General features: G+C 50.0%; 3 protein-coding genes and 1 pseudogene across 5 annotated transcripts in view; 2 read left to right on the top strand and 2 right to left on the bottom strand.

The window, feature by feature from the left end:
• The window catches only part of LOC307086849, a 14223-nt pseudogene extending 9240 nt beyond the window's left edge, over positions 1 to 4983 (bottom strand). Inside the window, exons 1-2 of the transcript XR_013812821.1 lie at positions 4878 to 4983; positions 4631 to 4790 (exon numbers count right to left, since the gene is read on the bottom strand). The product of XR_013812821.1 is annotated as an uncharacterized misc_RNA (transcript). The remainder of the gene's footprint in view (positions 1 to 4630; positions 4791 to 4877) is intronic.
• A 587-nt stretch (positions 4984 to 5570) lies between these two features.
• Positions 5571 to 14571, top strand: tmem62 (transmembrane protein 62). 2 transcript variants are annotated; one of them, XM_079752519.1, is made up of 14 exons: positions 5571 to 5631; positions 5731 to 5955; positions 6321 to 6432; positions 6881 to 7018; positions 8106 to 8151; positions 8892 to 9033; positions 9575 to 9699; positions 10263 to 10385; positions 10606 to 10758; positions 11199 to 11358; positions 12023 to 12221; positions 12657 to 12761; positions 13688 to 13806; positions 14215 to 14571. In XM_079752519.1, the coding sequence occupies exons 1-14, from the start codon at positions 5614 to 5616 to the stop codon at positions 14557 to 14559; spliced, it is 2010 nt and encodes a 669-aa protein (XP_079608645.1). In that variant the 5' UTR covers positions 5571 to 5613; the 3' UTR covers positions 14560 to 14571. The 2 variants fall into 2 exon arrangements, with proteins under 2 accessions (XP_079608645.1, XP_079608646.1); XM_079752520.1 differs by having other exon boundaries at positions 5577 to 5631; positions 5751 to 5955.
• A 2977-nt stretch (positions 14572 to 17548) lies between these two features.
• ptgr2 (prostaglandin reductase 2) lies at positions 17549 to 21204 on the bottom strand. Its single transcript, XM_079752521.1, has 8 exons — positions 21049 to 21204; positions 20795 to 20913; positions 20408 to 20599; positions 19563 to 19733; positions 18792 to 19001; positions 18178 to 18387; positions 17769 to 17808; positions 17549 to 17687 (listed from the first exon to the last, which is right to left on the bottom strand). The coding sequence occupies exons 1-8, from the start codon at positions 21083 to 21085 to the stop codon at positions 17623 to 17625; spliced, it is 1044 nt and encodes a 347-aa protein (XP_079608647.1). The 5' UTR covers positions 21086 to 21204; the 3' UTR covers positions 17549 to 17622.
• Positions 21205 to 21271: 67 nt separating this feature from the next.
• mideasb (mitotic deacetylase associated SANT domain protein b) overlaps positions 21272 to 22500 on the top strand; it is a 37629-nt gene continuing 36400 nt past the window's right edge. Inside the window, 1 exon segment of the mRNA XM_079752518.1 lies at positions 21272 to 21660. The gene's annotated coding sequence lies outside the window, so the exon portion shown is untranslated.

Below are 22500 nucleotides of genomic sequence, written 5' to 3'. Positions count from 1 at the left end.
CGACAGACCACTGGAGTACAGACCAGTGGAGTACTGACCACTGGAGTACAGACCAGTGGAGTACTGATCACTGGAGTACTGACCACCGACAGACCACTGGAGTACAGACCAGTGGAGTACTGACCACTGGAGTACTGACCAGTGGAGTACTGACTGAAGGTGTGTGTAGAACACGTCTGCCAGCCATATGAGAGCAGGGGAGAATATAAACATTCACATTTATAGGAGAGGAACACATGATTGACGGATGTTATACATCATGAAACAATTAATTAAGATCCATTATTAAGGCAAGGCAAGGCAACTTCAGTTATATAGCATTTTTCATACACGAGGCAGGCTCAAAGTGCTTCACATTGAAACATAGTCGTACAATAAAATGAAATAATCATATCATGAGAAAACAAAGGCAAAGTTAACTATCAACCAGGCAATAGGTTGCCTGGTTGATAGTTAACTTTGCCTTTGTTTTCTCACACGATTAATATTCCAAACATCACTCAATGTTAAAGGAGACTCTTTCTTACAGCATGACGTGAATACGCACAGCCCATGGGGGGGTGGGGGGGACACTTTCAACGGGGTTTGGGTGAGTCAACACTCGCTCGACCTCAGCGTTATGACAATCCATCCCTCACAACGATACTGTGTTTCCGAACAGAAGCATCTGCTTCGCCATTCCCAACCAACTCAATGGCTCCGTTGTGAAGCATATGCGCGTGTGTCTGAATATGAAGGTATGCGTGTCATCAGATCCATAAGGGGGGGGGTTTAGACAGACTGATGTTCGGCCGAGCCCTTTGAGCTGATCCTCAGCTGTCCCAGCTGCTGCCGGGGCTATGGCAGCTGCCTCTGTCTGGACAGACGCGCTTGCTCTGCCGCTCCCTAAGATCAGGAGCCAGGGTTCTCAGAGACACTGTCGAGTCTGGGCTTACAGGGACCATTGGGATTTCAGAGTCTGGAGTTACAGCGACCAATGGGATTCCAGAGTCTGGAGTAACAGTGACCAATGGGATTCTTCTGCTGAGTCATCATCGGCCTGGCAGCCTTTTTTTCTGGTGGTTCTGGGAATGATTAACGTTTCTTCTTCCTTGTTTTCGCCAGTTACGTGAGATGCCGTAAATACCCTTTTTCAGTCGGTGTCATGATTACATCACAGCGTTCGCTGGAGGCAAAACAAAGCAACCACTGGAGGCCAATACAAACAGAAGGCTCAGCCAACTACGCCAAAGATATCTGCTCGCTGTGTTGTGGAATGCCAGGAATAAAGTATGAGGCTGACATTTGTCATGTCAACCTAATCAGAAATTGGGGAACTATAGGAGGAACAGGTGATTGATCTTGTATCTCTCTTAGGGAATTAGCTCAGAGAGTTACGGTATGACAAGAGGCAATCTCATAGAAAATATAACAATTATGCAGTTAGGTTAATGCTCAACAAACACTTTCAGATATAAAATGTAGGTTACTTAATCCTATCATGCAAATGTTTTCCGTTAAGATATAGCCGAAAGAAATGGCAGTACTTTTCATACTATGTTATATCTACAGCAAAAACTCAAATAATCATATCCTTTACTATTGTAATAACAGCTAGTATAGAAGCCGGTCTAAGGAAAACTAACATATTTACAATTTAAAGCTTAATCGCTGAACATATTTGGATAAAGGCTGTGGTCGTCTGCTCAGCCAGGGAACTTCCTTCTTCCTGAAGGAAGGCCCCGCCCACAACAAAACGTTATTGTTTACTAACAGACCAGACGTCTGCACTGTTAAAACAGCCTCGGCTCTCTCTGTTTTGGGGAGCGTAGCTCTGTTAGCTTAGCTTCCCATCTCATCTGGGCTCATGACGATCCGATGTGAAGGACACCCTGACCTTTGGAGCCCGTTAAGGCAACAGAGAGGAGAGAATATCAACTCTACCTTTGACCTCTTCCAGTGGTCCGAGTGTGTATCAAGGTCGCAAGAAAACACACTGTTCTAACCCATCTCTGTGGAGTTACGCAAATAATGAGGCATGAGCTAATATTAGTTCATTACCATGTGTTTAAAATGGGACAAAAGGACGGTTCAAAAGGAGTTTCTTCTGGAGAAAGAGTTCTGAATCTGGAATTCTTTATTACGCAACAATCTCCATTCATCTCTAAGGGGGTCTCCTTCAGTCTGGCTGCACGCACAAACACACACACAGACATGCACATGCACTCACACACGCACCCACCCACACACACACACACACACACACACACACACACACACACAAACACACAGGCCTACACACGCGCGCACAAACACACACACAGACATACACACGAAGACACACATGCATGCACACACGCACCCACGCACACACACACGCACACACAAAGCGTTCACCCCGGGGACACCCTACGATCCAAACACAGGATCCAGCTCACATGGCACCATCCACCCACCCACGAGGAGGAGCAAATCAATCCCATCATGCACTTGGGTGAGAGACGGGGCTGGCGGGGAGAGGAGGAAGGTCAAAGATGGTCAGACGGGAGTGAAATGAAGATGAGGGTGAAACACGACCCGGGGAGCTCTCAGTGGTGTCCACCGGAGCCAGACTGAACCCACTGATCCCTATGATGGTCGGGGGTGGGGTTACACACATGGAGAGATGTTTATATGGATGGAGGGGGTAATAATGGTTATTTGGATGAATGGAGGGAAGGGTGGATTGATGGCTGGGCAGTCATGGGTCAGCTCATCTATTTCCATTTGTTTAAGATGTAAGCTATCTAAAAGCACATTCTAGGTTTCTTGATAACAGAAGGCGGGGCTTAACTACTTCAGAGAAGCTGTTGTTTGCTGTTTGGTAACCCTGTTTGGTAACACCAAACAACAACAGTCGGCTAAACCCGATACATCTGGCACCGTGTGTATGTCTCAAACAACGCTTTTCAACATTCCTTTGGGAGGATCTTCAATACTGAAGGCATTAACTGCCTCAAGAATAAATAAAGTGCTTTTTTGGCTCATCCTTGTAGAACATGCTGCTGTTCCCAAACGTCAACGTTTCGCTGCCCCCCCCCCTCTCTCTCTCTCTCAACAATCCTTTCTGACAGCTGGATCAAAGTTTCCCTAACATTTCTTGAACTGGCTGATAAGGGGATTGTACGACAATCTAAAGTTTGGTACGTTGAGAAGTTAGGAAGTGAAAACAAATGAATGTTTCGGTCTCTAGAAGATGGGATGTGATCACACATGACCACCACCACCACCACCCTCCCTCCAAAACACACAAACACACATGGGCATGCGGACACACACACACACACACACACACACACACACACACACACACACACACACACACACCCACGCACACATGCACACACACCCGCACAGCCCCTAAGGACATCAGGGGGAGAGAGCAAAACAGAAGAAAAAAACTGCTTCCAAGTTGCAAGTCAGCAGGCTGAGTCCATTACAACAACAATAACAATACACATGCATGCGCCCTGGACATGCACACGCACACAAACACGCACACGCACACGCACACCTGGACTTCAGTCATCAGCTTTCAACAACAACAAAAAAAAGTTTTAAAAAAAAAAGACCTCAGTCTATGGCAGCGTCTTTCTATTTTGCCATGAATCATATTTCCTGATGGGGTCGTCGCCATGGTTACCACGATGGCGCAGTGACATCCATTAACAAACTGCAGCTCCATCGTCTCCACCCTGGCCCCTGATTTGTTTTGTGACAGAGTGCGGCTGCTTGGCACGAAGGACTGAGAAACACGGACAGGCTTTCCCTCCATGGCTCTTTTGAAGGGACACGCGAACGCACACACGACTTGCAAAAACCACAAACCCCTATTCTGAAACTCCTTTCCTTTGCGCGCACCCAGACATCGCCATAGACCGGAGAGCAACAGTGCAATTTCATAAATGAAAACTGCTGTGGCCAAAACCCACCCGGACAAACGGTAATGTAATCTCATAGTTGGCACGCGGCCTGACTCGGGCCAGACCCCCCCGCGTGTCCCGGGACCCCAGACCCTGGAGGCTGTGCCAGCGCAGAGATTTGTCCACCAGTCCACTATTATGGCTTTAATATACTGACGGCTTGTTGAGGGCCGTGAGTGCGGTCGTGAATATTATGTTGATTTACGGTCAATACGTTAAAAGCATGTGTGCACTGCGCTCGCATTCGAGCCACGGGTTCAACATGAAGTGCATTCGACGTGGTGCAGTTTTGAAGGTGATTCGAAGACACTCAAACACACAATGCACAATACACCGGGCTGCTGCTGTAAATAGCTGCAGTAATAATGTACCATTTCGGCCGCTATACCATGTCAGCATTATGGTATCAATGCCCGCTGCCCCTGACAGACGCGTCGCTCCGGCAGCGGATCGAGCGCAGCGCGCCCACAGGCCGCGGCGATCATCCGACGTGAACGTTAGCCCGCTACGATAATAATAATCACCCCCCACGCATGTGGAAAGCGAGCAAGGAAAAATAAATATGTCAGCACAACATGTCGCCCTGTTCACTGATTAAGAACCATGCACTGCGCAGAGGAGGGGGTGGGGGCGTTTGAATCCCAACATGTTATTCTAAGGACAGGGTCTTCCAGTCGCGGACTCCTTACCTCGGGCACTCGATCCGATCCTTCCCCCCGAGAGGCGCCGGGTGTGGCTACATCAGGTCCACACCGTGAGGGGGCTGCGGGGGGCACCGCGTCGAGGTGAATCCCAGGATGGTGGATGCAATGTCCGCGCCGGTCCGCGAATCACTGTCGCTCTCTGGGGCTGCAGCGGGGTGATTGAACTGAAGTTATACAATATATATGTATACATATATATGTATCTATATATATATTATATATATATCAGTACGTTAGTCCGACCGTCCGTGTCCTCCTCCTCGCTGTCACCTCAGCATCCCTGTCTCTCTCTCTCTCTCTCTCTCTCTCTCTCTCTCTCTCTCTCTCTCTCTCTCTCTCTCTCTCCGGTGCTGCAGATCCGTGACGTGACGGCTCCGCTGATCAACCTTCTTGCTACGCGCGCGTCCCCGATTCGATCCCCCTCGCAACAGCTCCGGTGCACGCGCACCCGCACGGTGGGAGGGGAGGTTTAAAGCGCGTCCGCGCGATGAATCACAATGTAAGTGATTGAACGCGCTTCTTTTCGAGAAACACGCACGTTTAGGGGTATTATGATTTTTTTTTCATCCTATTGAAATGTTCACGTTGTTTTATGTTCATTCAGAAGCTTAAAATACAGCAGCGCAGAGTATATAATACATGACATATCTAGGAGGTGAGGGTAGGAAGGGTACTTCGGTTTGGAACGCGGCCCCTACAGAATGACGCTTCGCGCAAGGGCTTCTGGGACGACGCAAGCACGGATGACGTCTCGCCGTCCAACAGACCAGAGTCGGTGAGCTAGGGGACAGCGTTGCCAGATTGGGCCAGATATCCCGCCCGATCTGGCAACACTGTCTGCAGCGCGCTTCAGCCGGGGTTGCCAGATTGGACGGGAGATCCGGCCCAATCTGGCAACCCTGCTAGCGGGCTAACGTGAAGGGACCGGCGGATGAAGACTGCGCCTCGATGCCTCTCTCTCGGCCGCGATGGAGGCCACAGCGACGGTCTGAGCCTCGGTTCCTAGCCATGTAGCTCGCTAAGCCAGTACAACCAGACCCCCTAGTTAGTGTTGATGTGTGATTTATGAGTATATCCCCCCCTAGCCTCCTCTCTCCCACTACAGGAGGATGCTGAGGCTGTTCGGTGCGCTGGTCCTCCTGGGTCTGGCTCTGGCGTGGATCACCTCCTGGGTGCTGGAGAGCTACGACACCTCCTGGCACCCCAAGCGGAGCGTCCAGGGACCCTCCGCCAGCGATGAGGAGGAGTCCCAGGGGAACAGTCCGCCGTTCCCGGGCGGAGAGCTTAATAATATATTCTGGTTTATACAGGTGAGGTGTTTATAGGTAGAAAGATAGATTGGTAGTTTATTGATCCCCAGGGGAATCACATTGTTGTTTAAATTGTAGCCTTAGGATAACTGCTTGTTGAATTGAATTGTTGCGCCAATGGCATGGTTAATGTGTAGTGTTCAACTCAATACAGAACTCTCTTTATAGACCTTCCCTATGACAGATTTACTGTAAAAACAAATAAACACACCAGGTGTTGTGAGCGATGATTTGGAAATGTATTGTGTTAATCTTACTGCTTGGATAAGCACACAGAGTGGTTTCTAATGGTTGATAACGTGATATATATATATATATATATATATATATATATATATATTTATTTTGTGTGTGTGTAATTCAAGGTGTCCGACATCCACATAAGCCGTTTTCATGACCCAAAGCGTATTCCCGATTTTGAGAAGTTCTGCACTGACACGGTGGAAGTGATCAAACCAGCTCTTGTGCTCGCAACAGGTAATCAGCCGACCGGTTCTCCTGGATTGTCGAACGTGGGTGAATGTATTGCAGCATATGATGCATATCTCTCTAGTATCCTGCTATCGGTGGTATCCTGGTGATCCTAGTGTCGAGGTGGGGCGGCAGTGGCTCAGGAGGTAGAGCGGGTTGACTGGTAGCCGGAAGGTTGCTAGTTCGATCCCCGGCTCCTCCTAGCCGAGGGTCGAGGTGTCCCTGAGCGAGACGCCCCCCCCGACTGCTCCTGACCAGCTGGCCGTCGCCCTGCGTGGCTGACACCGCCGTCGGTGTGTGAATGAATGGTCGTACGTCGCTTTGGATAAAAGCCCTAAAACGTAAACGTAAACGTAGGTGTCAGATCTCTGTCATGGCTCCGGTTTTGAGTGTATACCCCAATGCCCCCGACTGCCCCGTCGTGTTCATTGTGTTCCTCCGTTGGCGTCGCCAGGAGACCTGACGGACGCCAAGACGGAGAGCAAGGTGGGTTCTCTGCAGCACGAGGTGGAGTGGCAGGCCTACCACAACGTCCTGAAGCGCTCCCGCGTCCTGGAGCGCACCCGCTGGATCGACATCCGCGGAAACCACGGTGACTACCCTCGCTGTTACCCCCTGGGGGGCGACAACCCTCGCTGTTACCCCCTGGGGGAGGGGCCGAGTGCGTCAATCAGCACATTGATCTACGGGGGTTTTGGTGCACCTGTTTTGGTTGCAGGTTCGAACCGTCCCATCATACCATGTGTGGATCGATCACAAATGGATTGATGTGCTCGTAATTGGCTCATAATGACCGCCTCGCTCTGTGGTTAAATAGAGGCTCGTTAATAGAACAGGAAAAAAGTAGGACGCATGTGTATATGCTGAACATTTAATATTTAATATCCCAATTGAGCTTCATCGACATTGAACTGAATGATCCTTTAAAGAAACGGAGGCACAATTCTTGTTTTTCAAACAAACCTATTTCACCGATATCAAACGTCATCATACAGCCTACATTTTGATCCCAAAACGATTGCATGACAATATGCAGAATGGAGTAGTATTTGTCCTTCTGAGTTCAGTGTATCTGAAGCAGGATAATGAACCGTAATACGGAGTGATCTCTCTCCCAGCCCTGGCAGGAAGCGGCCCCAATGGCCCAGTCCTCTGATTGGATTGTAAGCGATTAGATGTTAGACAGGACAAACCACAAGTCATTTGTGCAGAGCAAAAAAATAAATCAACATGATATCCGATCTGCCATTTTTTACTCCCAACAGATATTGACTTGATCTCGATCACAGCTGTTGCATATTTGAACTGCTGTTACTTTATCAATTATGACCAAAATGGGAAAACCACACCAGGAAATGATATCCTGCAATTTAATCAGTAAACAAATTCAGAGGATCGCCTGCTTGTGTTTTCCACCTGGCCTTGTTTGTCTATGTTTGAGTAGGAAGTCCAGCTTCACATCTCAGAAGCCTACACAAATACACACTACAGTGTACACACACACACACACACACACACACACACACACAGACTACAGTGTACACAAGCCTACACAAACTCACACTACAGTGTACACAAGCCTACACAAACGCATACTACAGTGTACACAAGCCTACACAAACGCACACTACAGTGTACAGGCCGGTTGACATCACAGATGTCATTTTTTTCTTCCACAGATGCGTTTAACATCATCTCACTGGACAGTGTCAACAACTACTACAGGTTAGTAGTGGTTCATGAACTTACGATGTGTGTCGTGTAAAAGAAGAACACGGCTGTTTTTCAAGTCCAATTCTAGATGTTTCTAAGTGACAAGGAGCACATTTTTTTGTCAATGTAAGCAGTGAGGCAGGGGGCTTGCGTGTCTGTCACGTCATCAAGAAACAGACTTAAGTTACATTTATCCAAGTCACCCGACAAGATGGAAATATAAGCACAATCTTACCTCTCCTGCGTTTTGACGCAGATTATGTTTTATTTTTGGCTGTCGGGAATTGAGACTCTCAATGACGATTTGTGTCCTGGCTCTGTAATGTTCTGCATGCTGTGGTCGTTTTCGGTTGGATTTCGCTCGATACTCACTTCTCATTTGTTCCGACCGTACAGACTAGACATGCTTCTTATCCCCGGACTCTTCGACCATTTTGAAAGATGTGAACTGTATAACAGTAGATTGTGATTAGTGAGTGGGTGGTGGTGACTGCTTTGACCCGATTCTGGTGCAGGGTTAGGGTTAGAATTGATGCCATGCCATCATGCTTATTAACATTACAGCAAAGTGACTCAACCAGTTTCTGTACAGCAGCATCCTGAACCTTAACATGATGTCCTTGCTGTTCTGAGTGCTCAGGTTCTCCTGTAACGAGGGTTAGGGTTAGGGTCAGGATCTCTGAAGGGCCGAGGGCCTCTGAAGTCCTTTGAGACTAATTTGACACCCAGCCTTTTTTCTCTACCTCCACCAGGAAGTATTCGGCCAATCAGAAGGTGGGCTCGTTCCATTATGTCCACCAGACTCCGTTTGGGAACTACTCGTTCGTCTGTGCTGATGCCACGCTCACGCCTGGACCCAAAAGACCCTACAACTTCTTCGGCATTCTGGACCAGGTGATGGGTCCACCTTTTGTTACCTTGGAAACGGGACGCGGGACCCACTCCCTGTCGACCCCCTCGTTAGGTCAAAGAGGGGGTTTGTTTGCCTCATTAGCCTATACGATAACGACGGAGTCAGTAAAACAACATCCTTCCTGCCACATCGTTAGTCCGATCTCAAGGATCAAGTATCCTAAATAAATAAATAACAACAGATTGCCAATTAGACGGGCTGTTAGGGTGCGGTCTACACACCGGCCGAGAGAGTTTCATGCAACAGTAGGAGCTCTACGATACTACCAGCACTACGGTGTCCAGACTGCAACCCACACCCACTGGGAGACACAACCGCAGACAAACAAGACCGTTGCTTAATGTAGTATTCAGAACAACATCAACAATAACAACCGCAAAGAGGAAACGATGCATTACAGCCCCTCAAACCTTTTAATAGCCGTCGCTATCGGTTACTGCCACACACCCCCCCCCGGTTATTAATGACCCCCCCCCCCCCCCCCCCCCCCCCCCCCCCCCCCCTCCCTCCCTCCGGGTTCAGACCCAGATGGACCTACTGACGGCGTTCCGGACGGAGAGCCGAAGCAGCAACCAGTCGGTGTGGTTTGGCCACTACACCACCTCCACCGTCATCTCCCCCGCCCCCGGCCTCCGAGACCTCATGAGGTGTGTGTGTGTGTGTGTGTGTGTGTGTGTGTGTGTGTGTGTGTGTGTGTGGGTCTATGAATATGGAGTGTGTCTGATGCGGCACTAGACTGCTTTGCTTCCCCTGTGTTTTATCTCGGTAACTCGTCGGGCTGATTAGTGGTTGCTGTGGTTACGCAGGCGCTGCGGTCATGTGACTTCAGTCAGGCCCAATTCCAAAACATTGTTCCCCATTTCCAGATTTATGTGGAATTATCTTCATTCCTTAAATAACAAACTTAGTGGGAAGTGACTGCGGGTTGGTGGTGCTTCACACATCATAAATAGTGGATCAGGTGTGATCATCACACACACACACACACACACACACACACACACACACACACACACACACACACACACACACACACACACACACACACACACACACACACACACACACACACACACACACACACACACAAAGCTTGAGTACCTTAAAAGACGTCTCTGTAAATACAATGTATAATGTATTCCTATTGTGTGTGTGTGTGTGTGTGTGTGTGTGTGTGTGTGTGTGTGTGTGTGTGTGTGTGTGTGTGTAGCTCTGCGGTTGCGTACCTGTGTGGTCACCTGCACACCCTGGGGGGTCTGATGCCGGTGCTGCACAGCCGACACCCCAAGGGCACGCTGGAGCTGGAGCTGGGCGACTGGATGGACAACCGCAGGTGACACACATCGCACACTTTTTTATTATTTCATTTGACTTCAATAAAAAAATATAGATTTATTTATCTATTTTCTAACAATTTCAATTGACTTGTAGAAAAAAAAATTATATGAATTTTTTATTTTTTTATAACATTTGAGTAAAAAAAAGAAAAGGTTATGTATGTTTTTATATGTATTATTATTTAGTATTGTGTGTGTGTGTGTTCCCCCCTGCAGATACCGAGTGCTGGCCTTCGACCACGACCTGCTCAGCTTTTCTGACCTCACCTTCCAGCGCTGGCCTGCAGTACTCATCACCAACCCCAAGGAGGCGCAGTACCTCCACCCCCGGGAGCCCGTGGGCCGGATCCGGAGCTCCACGCACATCAGGTGGCCCCTCTGTGTGTGTCTCCCTTCAACCCCCCCTAGCACACCCCCATTCCCCCAGGGTCCGCCACACAGCAGAACAACAAACCTCCATCGGTCGGACCTTTACAGTCAGGTGGAAGTTGTTGTGTTGTGAGCCCAAGGCTGCATACATGTAGGTTGTGTTGAGTGAGTTGTGTTGACCTCAAGCTGAGCTACAGGGCATGAATCATCTCTTTAGGAGACCTTAAAGCACTTCACGGTATGAAATTGCTATTGCTGTATGAAAGGCGCTCTATAAATAAAGTATTGCTTACCTACTATTCCGTCTCATCCGAAGCGTCTTCTCTGTTGTATCCAAGCAAGGCCAAGACCACAGCCCCAGCCCCCTTCAGCTGTCCACTAAGACTCCCCCCCCCCGCCACCATCAGACTAACGCTGTGTACCCCCCCACCGCCCTGCAGAGTCCTGGCGTTCTCGGACGCCGCCATCACCGCCGTGGAGGTCAGCGTGGACGGGGAGGCCCTGGGGTCGTGCCGGTCGGCGGGGGGCCCGCTCTACGTGCTGCCCTGGGAGCCCGCGCGCTACGACGGGGGGCTTCACACCATCAGGGTCCGGGTGGAGGTGGGTCTCCGGCCGCTGGGCTAGCGGTGGCTGAGCGGCGTCAGCCTGCTCATTGTTTTCCTGTATGCGTGTACGCCCATTATGGCCCCGTTGTAGCACCCCTGGAAGGAGGGATCCCCCGCTCTCAAGATGTCTTCCGTGCTGATTAAGGGGGTTTTCTCTTGCACTGGGGGGCGCTTGGGTCGGGGGTGTCATACATTTTTAGCCTGTTAAGCCCTTTGAGACTGTAATGGCGACTAATGGCTTTACAAATACAATTGAATTGACCGACGCAAAGATGGAGGACATTCAGCCCTGGCTGGGAGGATAGGGCTTTTTCTTGTTGTCTGTTATTTATTCATCTTTCTTTTAATTTCTCTTGCTGTTTTTCTGGAACTTTTTTATCAGAAAAACGGCACTAGGGCTGGGTTATTGTATGACGTCTAGGAAAGGTGTTTTAAACTTTTAAAGCACGAGTTCATTATTGCATGGAATCAAAATTGCTTGAAACTCTTTGTTTTCAATTTAAGACCTACTGTGTGTGTCTGTGTCTGTGTCTGTGCGCGTATCTGTCTGTCTGTCTGTGTGCGTGTTTGTCTGTGTCTGCCTGTCTGCCTGCCTGTCCGTCCGTCCGTCCCTCCCTCCCTCCCCCTCTCCTCCCTCCTCCCTCCCTCCCTCCCCCCAGGACTCGGCGGGCCGATGGGCGGTGGTGGAGCAGCTCTTCACCCTGGAGCGCGGCCTGGCCCCGGGCTTCGGCCTGGCCCAGTCCTTCATCCTGCTCACTGACCACTACCTCCTGGGCCGCGCCGCCTTCCTGGCCGCCGTGCTGCTCAACGTGGGCACGCTGCTGCTGTTCCGCTTCCTGCGCGTTCCCCCGGGCAGAGGTGAGGGCGGGGGGGCGGAGGGAGAGTCCGACGTAGGAGTGTTCGTTACACGTCGGGACAAACGCGGCCGTGTCTGAAACGAATGCCATCAGATCCCGTCGTCGTTAGCATTAGCATCATTAGCAGTATTAGCATTCACTATACTGTTTTTAGCCATATTAGCACTGTTTGAGTTATAATCGTCTTTAGCATGGGTTTATGGACTCCCTTTGTAACCCTCATTTCAACGTCATTCACTCGTGGTTGTGAAACAACTTTTGGTAGAATAAATACATGTGAATGAACCAGAAAATATCCTCACTCTTGTCTACAGCACCATGATGTCTACTGTGTCTTCACTAAGGGGCCGTGTGTGTTGTTTTGCCTCTATATATAGATTTAAACGATTGATAGCCATAATGATATATCTATTCTAATTCTGTGTCCTGTCTGCAGCGTCCGGGGGTCTGTTGGCTCCGGTGAAGATGTCCCTCCACCTGCTCAGTAAAACAGACCTCTTCTTTTACTCCCTGCTGGTCTTCAACCTGTGCACCGCCTTCGGTGAGTCACTTGGCTCTGTGCCCGTCTCACCGACCCCCACACAGGCCACGTGTGGCGTCAGTCAGGTCTTTAGGAGTTCGAAAGCACCCTGGTGTGATGACGGAGGATGTCACTTGTTGTTGTCGGTTTGAACAGCGCAGTGCGTGGGAGCACTCTGAGCCTTCTGGCCCCAAGGCAAAGGAAACTTGTTTCTGTTCAACCTGGAGACTGTTTACGATCAGTGACTAATGCTGATACGGTCCGGCGTTGAGCAAGACGTCGCCATAAACGGCGAAACGGAGTGCCCAGTTAAAAAAAAATAGACTGGGGCAGTTAGGGGCCGACTGTGACGCAAAACGTTGAAAAAAGCAGAAAAAAACGGCACTGCCATCCCACAGGCCTCTCTGCCACACCACAGGCCTCTCTGCCACACCACAGGCCCCTCTGCCACACCACAGGCCCCTCTGCCACACCACAGGCCCCTCTGCCACACCACAGGCCTCTCTGCCACAGGCCCCTCTGCCACATGCCCCTCTGCCACACCACAGGCCCCTCCGCCACAGGCCCCTCCACCACAGGCCCCTCCACCACAGGCCCTTCTGCCACTCCACAGGCCCCTCTGCCACCCCACAGGCCCCTCCGCCACAGGCCCCTCCGCCACAGGCCCCTCTGCCACAGGCCCCTCCGCCACAGGCCCCTCCACCACAGGCCCCTCCGCCACAGGCCCTTCCACCACAGGCCCCTCCGCCACAGGCCCCTCCACCACAGGCCCCTCCGCCACAGGCCCCTCCACCACAGGCCCCTCCGCCACAGGCCCCTCCGCCACCCCACAGGCCCCACTGCCACAGGCTTGACCTGTCAGTCTGTCTGTTGTCGTGTCCGACCCTCTGTCTGCCCGCTGTCTGACCGTCCGTCTGCCCGTCCGTCCGTCTGCCCGCTGTCCCCAGGGCCGTGGTTCGTGGGGGAGCTGATCGATGGTCACAGCGGCGCCTGCTTCGCCTTCGGCCTGGTGATCGACGGCCACTTCCTGGAGGGCAGCCTGACCTACGTGGTCGGAGTGGTGCAGGTAGGAGACCCAGGGCCTCTCCTTATTTAATTATTCATTATTTTATCCAAAGTGCCTCGCAGTGAATAAATATATATATATATATATATATATATATATATATATATATATATATATATATATATATATATATATATATATATATATATATATATATATATATATATCTCGCGGTCGGGCATCTCGCTCGAGAATGCCTCAAGGCCGCCTGAGGGCATCTGGTTATCGCTATGGAGATAACCAGATGCCCATATCGCGCCGTGTGTCGTCACATCGTATCGGGTTTGAGTTGAGGGGTCCCACGTTATTGTTCGGAACACGTGGAGTAACGACCGACGCCGTCGGGCCGACCGGAATATGCGCAAAGATAATTCCTAAAGCTTCCTCTCAACGATGGCCCTCCACCAGATGGCGTTCTACAACACGCCCCTCACCTGCTACGTGTGCTGGAGCCTGCACCAGCGTCACCGCGGCAACACCTTCCGCTCCCACCTGCTGCCGTGGCGCCGCCCGGGCTGGTGCTCCGCCGCCGTGGCGCTGGCCGTCGACCTGGGCATGCTGCTGCTGCTGGCCTGGCAGGCGTACTCCTGCTGCTTCCTGCTGGAGACCTACGGCGCCGTGGCCCTGCTGCTGTCGCCAGTCCGCTCCTGGGCGCTGGCGCTGGGGCTGCTGCTGGTCTACCGCGCCTGGACCGGCCCCGCCCCCCGCCTCCGGGACGCCCACCACGACAAGGTCGCCCCCGCGCGCTCCTGACAGCAGCGCGCCGCTACGTCCTGTCTGGTCCTCCTCCTCCTCCTCCTCCTCCTCCCCTCTAAGCCTGACAGGCATGCTGTCACTCGCCATCACTTCATTACCACCGCACACGCCGGCCTACGTCTCCCTTCTCTCCCCTCCCTCCCTCCTCTCTCCCCTCCCCCCTCCCTCCTTCCACTTTTCATCCCCTGAACTCTTTGCTGGTCTTGTTTTGATATGCATGTCACCGTATCGCAGCTCTGAGCACATCCCTGCTCCACCATCTCAGCCAATGTCTTTTCAAAAGCGAAAGAGAATGAACACGACCCCGTCGCACTTCACCACCACCGACTCAAAGACTCCGGGCATCATTTAACGCTTTTTCTTTTTGCATCGCGTCAACCAACGTTTACCTAACGAGCCCTAGCAATTTATGGGGATGCATTGCCCTGGGAACGCGCATTAACCACTGCCAACGAAGTAATGATTAAGAAATTGTTGTTTCTTCTCAAAGATTCCCTCCTCCATCCAACCGGCCGCCCCCCCCCCCCCCCCCCACTCCCTTCCCTCGAGCGCACGTGTTTACCGCCCAAATCCAACCTACTGAGGCGCCCTTGTACCAGGAAGCTCTGCTCTTTGAAGCTCTGGCTGGCTGAGAGCAGGGGAGTCGTCGTTGTAATGACCCCTAGATTAGTCTAGTCCCTCCTGCACAGAGCTCCACTGCCACTAACAGTCATCCCCCAAGATTAACACCACAGCGCTCTCAGTGAAAGAAACTAACCTGCGTGCGTGTGTCAGTGTGTGTGTGTGTGTGTGTGCGTGTGTGTGTTTGTCACTGCTATCGTAACAATAACAAACAAAAGGGAAGAACGCTAAGCTAACATTTCTGGGGCGCATGAGGTATTTTTTTTCTTTCAAGAACAGACCGACGCACCCAGTTGTACTTCAGGAATCTTTGCTGGTATTTTATACACCTTGGTAGCTCAACGAAACCGCGACGGAGCGATACCGTGACTTCACAGCGCTGCCGTCGTACGATCCCGTTGATTATGCCTCGATTGTATCGGTGTGCCGTTGATCGTCCTCCCGTTAAATGATTATCCTCCACATTATCGTCTTTAAACCCGTACTCGTGTGATCCTCGTCGGCGGGGGGCCGGAACGCCGAGTCCCGCGGTGTTAGATTCCCCCGTCTGCCTTCTGAGGTCAATTCCCCAAAGTGTTCCTATAGTTGAGGATGTGAATGACATCCGGTTAACCGGTAGCTGGTTTGTTCTGTCTGTCAGTAAAGAGGACTATTAGTTACCGTCTAGCAGTAATTAAAGAGTCATTGACTGAGCCACAGAGTGGTTTAAAACACTCTTAACGAAGAAAAGAAGCATGCAACAGCCTGAATGTGATATGGGGGCTGCATCCACACCCTGTGGGGTATAGGGGTGTACTGGCCGGCTGTTAGGATGCAAACCCTCTCTTTGGACTTAGAGCGTAGTCGCAGAATTCAACCTGAAGGCCTCACAGAGTTTTATCCAAACGGTTGCCTTTCCTTCGGGGTGGCCGCCACCGGTCGTATTGGTTATCGTAAGCATTTCAAAGCCTGGGTTCAGACGATGGTCCGCCTGGCTTAAGGCATCATGGGTAATCCAAGCCACGGCCCATGGTTTGCACCCCAAGAATGTCAAGTAGGATTTCGGATACACTACTCTTGCCTGCAACACAATGTGTAAGGAGATTCAAATCGTATGGGCCTTATTCAGCAAGGGGGTGAACGCTAGCTGGGTGGTTGAACTGAATGTGAAGTTAAGGACAGAATGTAATACCCAATGAAGAAATTGATTGAACCATTGTGTGAAATATCCCATCAATACTTTTATTAAGGAGATGGACGTAGTTAATGCACTGAATCTCTCCGTGGGTCACTCAAGAGTAGGCAAGGAGTCAGTTGCAGGGTCTGTACGAGTTCAGACCCTGCTATCAGACCTCCCATCTGGTTGTTGTCATGGCACAGGATATCTAGCCTAGCAGCTCAAACGAGTTATAAGGATTATTTTGAGAGAATTTAATTAAATGTAATTCATGGTGTGTATTACTCACATCGATTATTTATTGTTACCTGATTATCATATGTATGATCTAACTTTGTGACACGTCCACTAGGGGGCGATACAGGGCAGATTCGGTGGTTGAATGACTTGTATTCTTTCCTCAGCTTTGCAATATTTTACCGATGTTATTTGTTGTTTTTTGAATGCATGGGATTGTAATTAGATTTATTTTGCGTAAGAGCACAAAAAAATTACAAGTTGAACTTGCCAGTATCATCGCCGCCTCCCAAAATCATCTCAACGACTGTGGGAACCGTTCAGAAAATGGTTGTAATCATGCTGCACATTTGATTAATTATCGCAGGATAATGGGACTGATGTTTTAGCTCTGTTATAATCATTTTTGCTCTGTTGTACACATCATATTTGATGTACTGCTGTTTCAATTATTCCTCTACTTCCCCTGTGGTAATAATAGTATTATAGTATATAAAGTATACGGATGAATAGATGAAATGAAACCTGCCACATCTTTTTATTGTGACAAATGAAATGAATTGAAATCAAGTTTTTATTTTGTAAATGATTTATAGTGCTGTGAAATAAACTGTTCATGACGGGAAACAGTGTAGATGTGTTCTTCTTGGACAATGACAATTGACTTGACAGGTGTGTATCACAATGAGATTTTTAAATACATTACTAGGTTACACAGAACAGGAAACAACTCCCATCCTTGTAACTCTACAAGTGACAAAGGCACACTGGACTTTGCCCCATCTGCAACAATAAAACTACAATAGACTTTAGATATTATAGCTCAAGTTATTGCCCTTCATTTCTCTTACAAAGAACTGAAACTGAACTCAAAACAATGATTACAGTTGTCTGACTTCATTTTAAGAAGAGGGTTCAAGTTAATCTCCCGTTTTTGGATCAGTGGTACATGTGTACAAATCTATATCAAGGCCATGAGAGGTGGATCCATTCTCATCAAGACCTTTCATGAGAATGGTTGGTTGCTTTGGCTACATCGATTTCCTTCAATCCGATACCTTTATGATTTGTTTGCCGATGTTCCCGCCTTCCATCATGGAGCAGAATGCCACTGAATCGAAACAAAGAGAAAAACCAATGTAGCTCCGGTTGAATAAAACTTCAATAAACCTAAGGAAGAACCACAACATACCTCCCATGTTCTCTAAGCCGTCCACAACCGTCTCCCGAACCTAAACCAGAATAAAGACGAAAGATGAATAAAACGGCTTAAATCGACCGGGACGCTTCAACAAACCATATCAGCCTTCATTATGAATACACATTTATTAAAATAGTGTATGTTTGCATAAATGTGTTTAACGTAATGCTTTGTCTATATGTTATAAGTTGAATCTTTCAATAAACATGTTGCATAGTCTGCCAGACCATCAATCTACTGCACACACACTGTACGAGCAGGTGACGGATACAAAGGGTAGTACGCATGCGGATGCGTGTGTGTGTGATTGCGTACGTGTGTGTGTGATTGTGCGCGTGTGATTGCGTACGTGTGTGTGTGATTGTGCGCGTGTGATTGTGTACGTGCGTGTTGGTCTCACCTTGAGCTGGCCCGTGCGGACCCACGTGCTGAGCTGCAGCAGCGCGGCGTCCATCTGGTCCATGTGGCTGAGCACGGTGAAGCGCTCGCGTGTGATGCCCTGGCACAGGAGGGTCTCCTGGGTGCGGGGGTCCAGTGGGGGGGGGTACGGCACGTCCTTGTTGTACTGGGAGATCTGGCCGCACAGGACCACATGGCCCCCACTGTTCATCTGGGGATGGGGGGGGGGGGGAGGGGAGGCCGATCAGGATCCAGAGCCAGTGTTTGGTCTGAACACAATACTTACACACAATACACTTTTCTTTTTTTTATTGTGAGGAAAATACAAAAAAACAAATACATTTGAAAATATAGAGAATCTAAAATGTAGAAGGCGTATCCACCGGTCATTTATTTGATTACTATTACTATTACTATGTACCACAGCAAATGTACTTCCCATTTCTCCTGGAAGAAACACCAGATCCATGTTGCAACATATATAATATAGAAATCAACATAATATAATATATGTCATGAATTCTATCTAGCAGTTGAGGTGACACTCCTATTCAAACCACTCACAGCCAGCTGTGGCCTTGTGTCATTAGTCCGGGAACCCCCCCGGGTGTATACCTGCGATATGACCGCGTCACTGATGGCTCCTCCCACGTTGTCGAAGTAGACGTCGACGCCGTCGGGGCAGCACTCCTTCAGGCAGGCGTCCACGTCGTCATGGCGATAGTTAATGGCGGCCGTGAAGCCCAGCTCGTCCACCAGGGCGGCGCACTTCTCCTGCGAGCCGCAGATCCCCAGCACCCGGGAGCAGCCGTCCAGACGGCCCACCTGATGGACAACCGCGCTGGCCCCTTCACTCCTTTGCTATTGTTTTATATATATATGCTGTACATACATGTATAAGTGTATATGTGTGTGTATATGTATATGTATTTACTGTACATATTCTAGTTTACCTGTCCAGTGTTTACCTGTGGAGGTGTCCAGTGTTTACCTGTCCTGTGGTTACCTGTGTGGAGGTGTCCTGTGTTTACCTGTGTGGAGGTGTCCAGTGTTTACCTGTGGAGGTGTGCAGTGTTTACCTGTCCAGTGTTCACCTGTGAAGGTGTCCAGTGTTTACCTGTCCTGTGTTTACCTGTCCAGTGTTCACCTGTGTGGAGGTGTCCAGTGTTTACCTGTCCAGTGTTTACCTGTGGAGGTGTCCAGTGTTTACCTGTCCAGTGTTCACCTGTGAAGGTGTCCAGTGTTTACCTGTCCTGTGTTTACCTGTCCAGTGTTCACCTGTGTGGAGGTGTCCAGTGTTCACCTGTCCAGTGTTTACCTGTGGAGGTGTCCAGTGTTTACCTGTCCTGTGTTTACCTGTTCAGTGTTCACCTGTCCAGTGCTTACCTGTCCAGCGATGGATCCACAGGCGCCGGCCGCCCCGCTGACCACCAGGGTCTGGTTGGCCCCCTGGGTCACATGACCCTTCTCCCGGATTCCCAGTAAGGCGGTGAGGCCCGTCAATCCCACCACACCCAGCAGGTGGGACAGGTGGCCGTCCACCAGCTGGGGGTCCATCTGACGTACAAACACTGTTATACAGGTACAATGATAAAATACAACAGTAATAATACTATTATATGTGTGTGTGTCTGAGAGAGAGAGAGAGCGAGAGAGAGAGAGAGAGAGAGAGAGTGAGGGAGCGAGAGAGAGAGAGAGAGTGGGGGATTTTGTTAGTGAGTGTGTGTACGCATGTGTGATTCAAGAGTAGGGCTAAACCAAAACAACAACCAATCATTCCTACTGTTTACTACTATTCTGTTAATCACCAGATGCTTCTGTCCAAAGTGACTCACGCTACTCAGGGACAGCTCATTGCGGAGCCGGTGGGGGTCGTGGCATCTCTCTCAGGGACATGTGGGATCAAACCCAGTACCTCTCGGCTGAGAGTCGAACCTAGAGCCACTACTATTCAGTGTGGCATTCCCCCGCCCTCTGGAACTCTCTCCCCCCCGACATCCGAAATGCCTCATCCCTGGCCGCCTTCAAAACACTCCCCAATTCCGACCTCTTCAAACTCGCCTACTGCCTGGGATACCCCGCCTCTTGTCTGTCTGTTCGGCTCCGTGGGACATTTTTGATTTAGTTTGTTTGTTTTCTATGTTCCAGCCCACGTTGTAAAGCGTCCTTGAGTTTTGAAGGGCGCTATATCAATCCAATTTACTATTATTATCATTACTACCCCACCTTACCTTCTGCAGGGCGCTCCCCTTGAGCACGCCGTGCGTGGCCCAGGGCCAGTTGAAGCAGGTGACCACGTCCCCCGGGGCCAGGCCGTCCCAGCGGCTGGCCTCGACCCGCCCGACCCCCCCGCCGTCCACCACCTCCGACGGCCTCCACGGGGTTAGGTACCCGGCGCCGGTGTCCTCGTTCATACGACACCTCTAAGAGGAGAAGAAACACGATAGAAGGCGATTTACATGTGGGGGACTTCGTTGTGGAGGTGCACGTTGATTAGGACATCACAAGCCATCACCATCGACCCTCTGTTGACATCCCACCCGGGAGTGGACACCCGGATGGACAGTTTTAGATGAGCTGAGGGATAAACACGCACACTAAATGTCTGATCCCTGTACCATGTAGGGGTCGACCGACAGGTAGAGCGTCCGGACGAGGACCTCTCCTTCGCTCAGGTCAGGCTGCAGACTCGTGTCCTCCAGTCGGAAGTTCTCGGGAGCAGGAGCTCCATTGTTACCTTGATGATATATAAATAAGCATTGCATTATCTTATTATACTGCATGAGTTACATGATGTGCATGCGAGCATTACTTGTGTTATCAAATGTCAGTAGAGAGAAAACGGCGGCGATGATATCGCGGGACTACATACCGGGACGGGAGTTGAAAAGTATTCTTTGCACGTGCATGTCGAACCGAGAATAACATAAACTGTAATGAACTGTAATGTCATAAATCTGATCTTAAGAAGCTCATTGAACCCTTTCTGGTGAAACTCCTGCTCCGCTGGACTGTTGGACTCTAGAGTGCCCCCTTCAGTCTGGGTGCTGGACTGCTGCGGAGGAAGCGTCGGTGCACCAGAAATGGGACGCGGCCCTAAACCAGCGTCTACGTGAGGCGCGCGCATCAGGAGTCATTCCATTAAAGATGCAGACATTGAACCGAATCAAATGTCGTGTTAACTAGAACCCGAACCATTGGCCTTCATTAAAACACATGCAAAGTCACCCCGTCTACATAGCACGCGTTGACAGCGTCGAATGCTTCCACTGGACTACTGGGACTACTGGGAAGGACTACTGGGAAGTGACGCCTGGTGGAGGAAACAGAAGGAAAAAAGTTTGAGGGGGGGGGGGGTTCTGTGTTCTTTAGCTAACGTGAACGTTAAAGTGAGCAGGGAAGTGGATTGTACCGGGTTAAGGTGGATTGTACCGGCGAATGGCGTGAAGGGTCGGCGACGTGCAATGGTTCGGCTCGTTAAGCGGTGAGTGATGCACTTTAATCACTTTATTACACCGATTGGTTCTGTTCTGAACCCAGATGGGTTGAGTTGATGGTTCGTTGTGTTGTTACTGGTGTGGAGAGGCGATGCCCTGCTGGCTGAGAACCCTTTATCAAGCCTCTATCAAGCCTTTATCAAGCCTCTATCAAGCCTTTATCAAGCCTCTATCAAGCCTCTATCAAGCCTTTATCAAGCCTCTATCAAGCCTCTATCAAGCCTCTATCAAGCCTCTATCAAGCCTTTATCAAGCCTTTATCAACCCTCTATCAAGCCTTGATCAAGCCTTTATCAACCCTCTATCACCCCTTTACTCGAGCAGCGTTAAGAGAAGCGGTGTCTGGACCACAAGCAGACAGGGATCCGTGTCTGCTTCCAGGAACACAAACGCAATGTTGCAGCACTTTAAAACCTGTTCCTTTTTTCTCAACATCCATCCTACCAATGTTATGCAAGTCCACAGACAGTGCAGCCTTGGACGCGTTGGTTGAGCTGAGCTGGGAGCACGCAGTACTTTCCCCGGTCCGGTGTCACGTTTAGCCGGACTCTCCTTTCTGGCAGCTGAGAGGAAACTTTAAGAGCCGCAGAAATGGGTGTGCGGCTGCAGCCCTGCAGGCAGACTGGTCGGAAACAGACCCGTCGAGGCCATGGCCATGACCCTGCTCTCTTAGGTGCATCGGTGTGGGTCGTGACTCATGAGTGAATGTGAATGAGTGTATAAAACCAAATAATAGGCTCATGATGTGTGCAGATGGTCTCGAAGTGCTTACAAAGTTGTTGACACTAATAGACACAGGTCATCCGCTACTTTCACTTACAAATGAA

This window comes from Pollachius pollachius (genome assembly GCF_949987615.1).
Source record: "Pollachius pollachius genome assembly, chromosome: 15".
NCBI classification, from domain to species: domain Eukaryota; kingdom Metazoa; phylum Chordata; class Actinopteri; order Gadiformes; family Gadidae; genus Pollachius; species Pollachius pollachius.
The sequence above is the reverse complement of the archived record's forward strand: the minus strand, read 5'-3'. Positions and strand labels throughout refer to the sequence as shown.